Source organism: Austrofundulus limnaeus, unplaced genomic scaffold, assembly GCF_001266775.1.
Source record: "Austrofundulus limnaeus strain Quisiro unplaced genomic scaffold, Austrofundulus_limnaeus-1.0 Scaffold26, whole genome shotgun sequence".
Taxonomy (NCBI): Eukaryota; Metazoa; Chordata; class Actinopteri; order Cyprinodontiformes; family Rivulidae; genus Austrofundulus; species Austrofundulus limnaeus.
The window spans coordinates 3,019,080-3,022,640 of NW_013952428.1; the positions used below are offsets into that span (position 1 = coordinate 3,019,080).

The window sequence follows — 3,561 nt, forward strand, 5'->3', positions numbered from 1 at the left end:
CTGTAATGATTTTAGGCTAATACGAGGAGTTTTGTTTTTCCACAGGAATTTAGAAATGAAGGAGTCCAGTGATTTAAACCAGTCAGTTGAAGCTTTATTTGGTATCATTGAGAATAAATAATTTATTCTCGGTAGAACCATCATTTTAATAGAGGCAACTCTTCCCATGAGRGATATGGGTAGAGAACTCCACCTAGTAGGATCTTCTTCAATTTTCTTTAAAAGAGGAATGTGCTTTAATTTTATTAAATCTTCCAATCTAGAAGAAATATTAACACTCAGATATTTAATATTTCCTAACTGTAGTTGTGTGTTTAAAGAATTGTTAAAAACAAAGTTAATTGGAAGAACTGTAGATTTTAACCAATTTATAGAGTAGTCAGAAACTTTTGAAAAAGAGTTTATTAATTCAATAACTAGATATTGAATTTTCCGAGCGCTTAAGGAAAAGTAAAACATCATCCGCATTAGGATTCATATTAAATTTTGATAGATATTAGGGCTGCATGATGTCTAGAAAATGTATGGTCATTGCATAGCCAGTGAGTACAAAATCACAAAGGACCGTTTTGGCTGCTATAAATCTTAGCTCAACCAATATAAGTACCCAGAGTTGTAAAGTAACTAAGGACAAATACATTGTTACTGTACTTAAGTAGAATATTTGGGTATCTGTACTTTATTGAGTAATTATTTTTCAGCCTACTTTTTACTTCTACTTCTTACATTTTCACAAAATATCTTTACGTTCTACTTCTTACATTTTTTAAAAAAAGACAAGAAGTAGAAAGTCGTTACTTTTGTTTCATTTTTGCTTGTTTTCTTTCCAGCTTGTTATTGTAAAAAAATAAATACTATCCATATTAATTGTGCCTCGTAGATAGAGTGAATTTAGCTTTGGTTGATTGAGATGTATAAATATATAAAACTCTGATGCGGTAGTAGTTTGTACACAAACAAATCATGTCACACTCATGTGATTATGTCACAGCAGGACATAATCATTAAAATAAAAGGACTGTACTTAAGAAGTATTTGTATTTCATGAATTAAATCATTACATTTGGCCGCAGCCCTCAGATATAGTTTCATTTTGGGGAAAAGGTTTGGGCAGCCTTGATATATGTTTATAAACTGAAACAGTAAGACTAGTGCATCCTAAATTTTACATAAATTATTTATTTTAATACAAAATAGTCATTTCAGCATTTTTTTGGGAGGTCACCTCCTAATAAATGTCATTCCATAAAATCTAACCGCTCAATTTAAATCAATAATTTTACTTTTAATACTTAAGTACAAAAAATGTCAGATACTTTGACTTTTACTCAAGTAATATTCCTAAAAGGAGACTTTAACTTTTACCAAAGTAATTTTTTGGTAAGATACTTGTATTTTTACTGAAGTATCACTTTTTCGGTACTTTATACAACACTGTATGCATGTTCTGTCATATTTGGTCAGTCCAACACACTCATTGGTCTTGATGCCAGCCCTTGGCTTAGATATAATGATGACATAAGCGATTAAAATTGATGTTTTATTATAAGGAATATTGTCATTGCATTATTTAACAACAATGCACATTACATCTTTTTTATATTATGCAGCCCTAATATCTAAATGTTTCAAACAAAAATATGAGAATCATTTTATTTTTGTCCTAATCTGAAAGCAAAATTCTTATATTCCCATTAGCAGTGGGACAGTAACACACATACAAAACCTTTCAAAAACTATTACCCTGACCAGATCAGTCCCACATTGGTGATGTCATCTCTCTATCTTGCCTGTCACGAAGCAGTGGGAGTGACGGCAGTCATTCACCAATGATGGCTCATTAATCAAAAGTGCCAGTAGGATGCTGTTGCCATGGTGACAGGAAGAGTGGGACAGCTGAGATCCACCTCAGTTTTGCCCCTTGTACTCAGTTACTTAATGCTCATGCCAATCAGTGCCAGTCAATGCCAGTTTGAATTGGCAGGGCCATATATCATCATTGAAGGGCTGCTAATCCCAAGTGGCCAAATTTCTTGAAGCAGCTGGATAGAAGAAAGATGAAAACTGTCAGGCATCGACATGTTCTTACAAATATGCTGTGTTGCAAAGTAATTTGCATGTTTGGTTGGTTGCTTGGTTTGGGTTTTGCACTTTTTCATGACTCCAAAAAGTATTAGTAACTTTCATCTCATTTCCTTAAAAAACTTGAATTATCTGTTGAGYTTGCGTATGCACAAATTGTATTATTAAAACAAACACATTGCAAGGGCTCTTCAGTAATTATTTACTATTTTATTTACTATATTTTTGCCACTTTTCTTTCTCATCTCTGAACACCTATTTATTGGAATGTTCATAATTATTGTATGTGTTAATGRTTTTGTTATTGTTTTCTATTTTGTGGTGCTTCTTTGCTTAAAGTGCACTACCTGTGCAGTGTGTTTTGTTTAATATGCTGTATGTGTCTTCACAGCTGTCGAGGGTACCAGTGGAGGCCTGTGGACAGTACACAACCTGCAGTGAATGTCTTGGATCAGGAGATCCCCACTGTGGCTGGTGTGTTCTGCACAATATGTAAGTACACTAGAGTCATCTTTACTGGTAAAATACTATGTACTAAGTMGTYTATTCATAGATTTCTTGCTATTTATGAATTCAAACTTGATCATAAAAGGGAGTCATGTAGCTATTGTGTTTGATAATATTTAATGTTTAATATCCTCTCCTACCTCCATGATATTTTGGCACATTCCYAGCCACTCCATCCATGGCACTCCTAAAGGATTTAGGAAGGCCTCTAGCCAGCCCAGACCATGTCTCAGATTGCTTTCCTGAGGCCTTGGCTTTGTGCCAGAATCACGCTTAGATCCATTACCAAACTGAACCACAGGCATTCTCTACCAGCTCTGAAACAGGAGCCCGGTGAGAGCCTGGACACTGATGGGCACTGACAAGGTTTTGAAGGGCACTGGTCCAACTTTTAGTTTTTGACACAAGAAGAGTGATAGTTTCTGTTATAAAAAAGGAAACTGTTGGCGATAATAGAGATTATGCTATTGACCTTAAAACATAAACCTGTCCCCACTAGCTTGTTTTTCTTATCTTTGCTTTAACCTTACTTGTATGTAATTTTCTCCTTGAAATGTATAAGCACAGACTCCCAGATCTGTAAGTAAGTAAATAAACTTTATTTCTATAGCACCTTTCACAGACAAACATCACGAAGTGCTTCACAGAAAGCAAAAATAATTAAAAATAACAAAACAGATCACACATATAAAAAACAACAATTAAAATACAATAAAAAGCACTTAACTAAAAGCCTGTCTGAATAAAAATGTCTTAAGATGTTTCTTAAAAGAATCAGTAGAATCTGAGCAGTGAAGGGACAGAGGGAGAGCGTTCCAGAGCCTCGGGGCCACCACCTGAAAAACTTTGTCTCCACTGATTTTATAATGGGTTCCAGGGACCACCTGGACCACCATTAGAAGACCTCAGAGTCCTGGATGGACAGAGAGGCTTCAGAAGGTCCAGGATGTATTTGGGGGCCTGACCATGAAG

At 34.9% G+C, this 3,561-nt stretch overlaps 1 protein-coding gene across 1 annotated transcript in view; it reads left to right on the plus strand.

Moving 5' to 3' along the window:
- plxna4 (plexin A4) overlaps nt 1-3,561 on the plus strand; it is a 232,532-nt gene that overhangs the window by 125,266 nt on the left and 103,705 nt on the right. Inside the window, exon 5 of the mRNA XM_014004803.1 lies at nt 2,474-2,574. Within this exon, the coding sequence (XP_013860257.1) occupies nt 2,474-2,574 (101 nt within the window). The remainder of the gene's footprint in view (nt 1-2,473; nt 2,575-3,561) is intronic.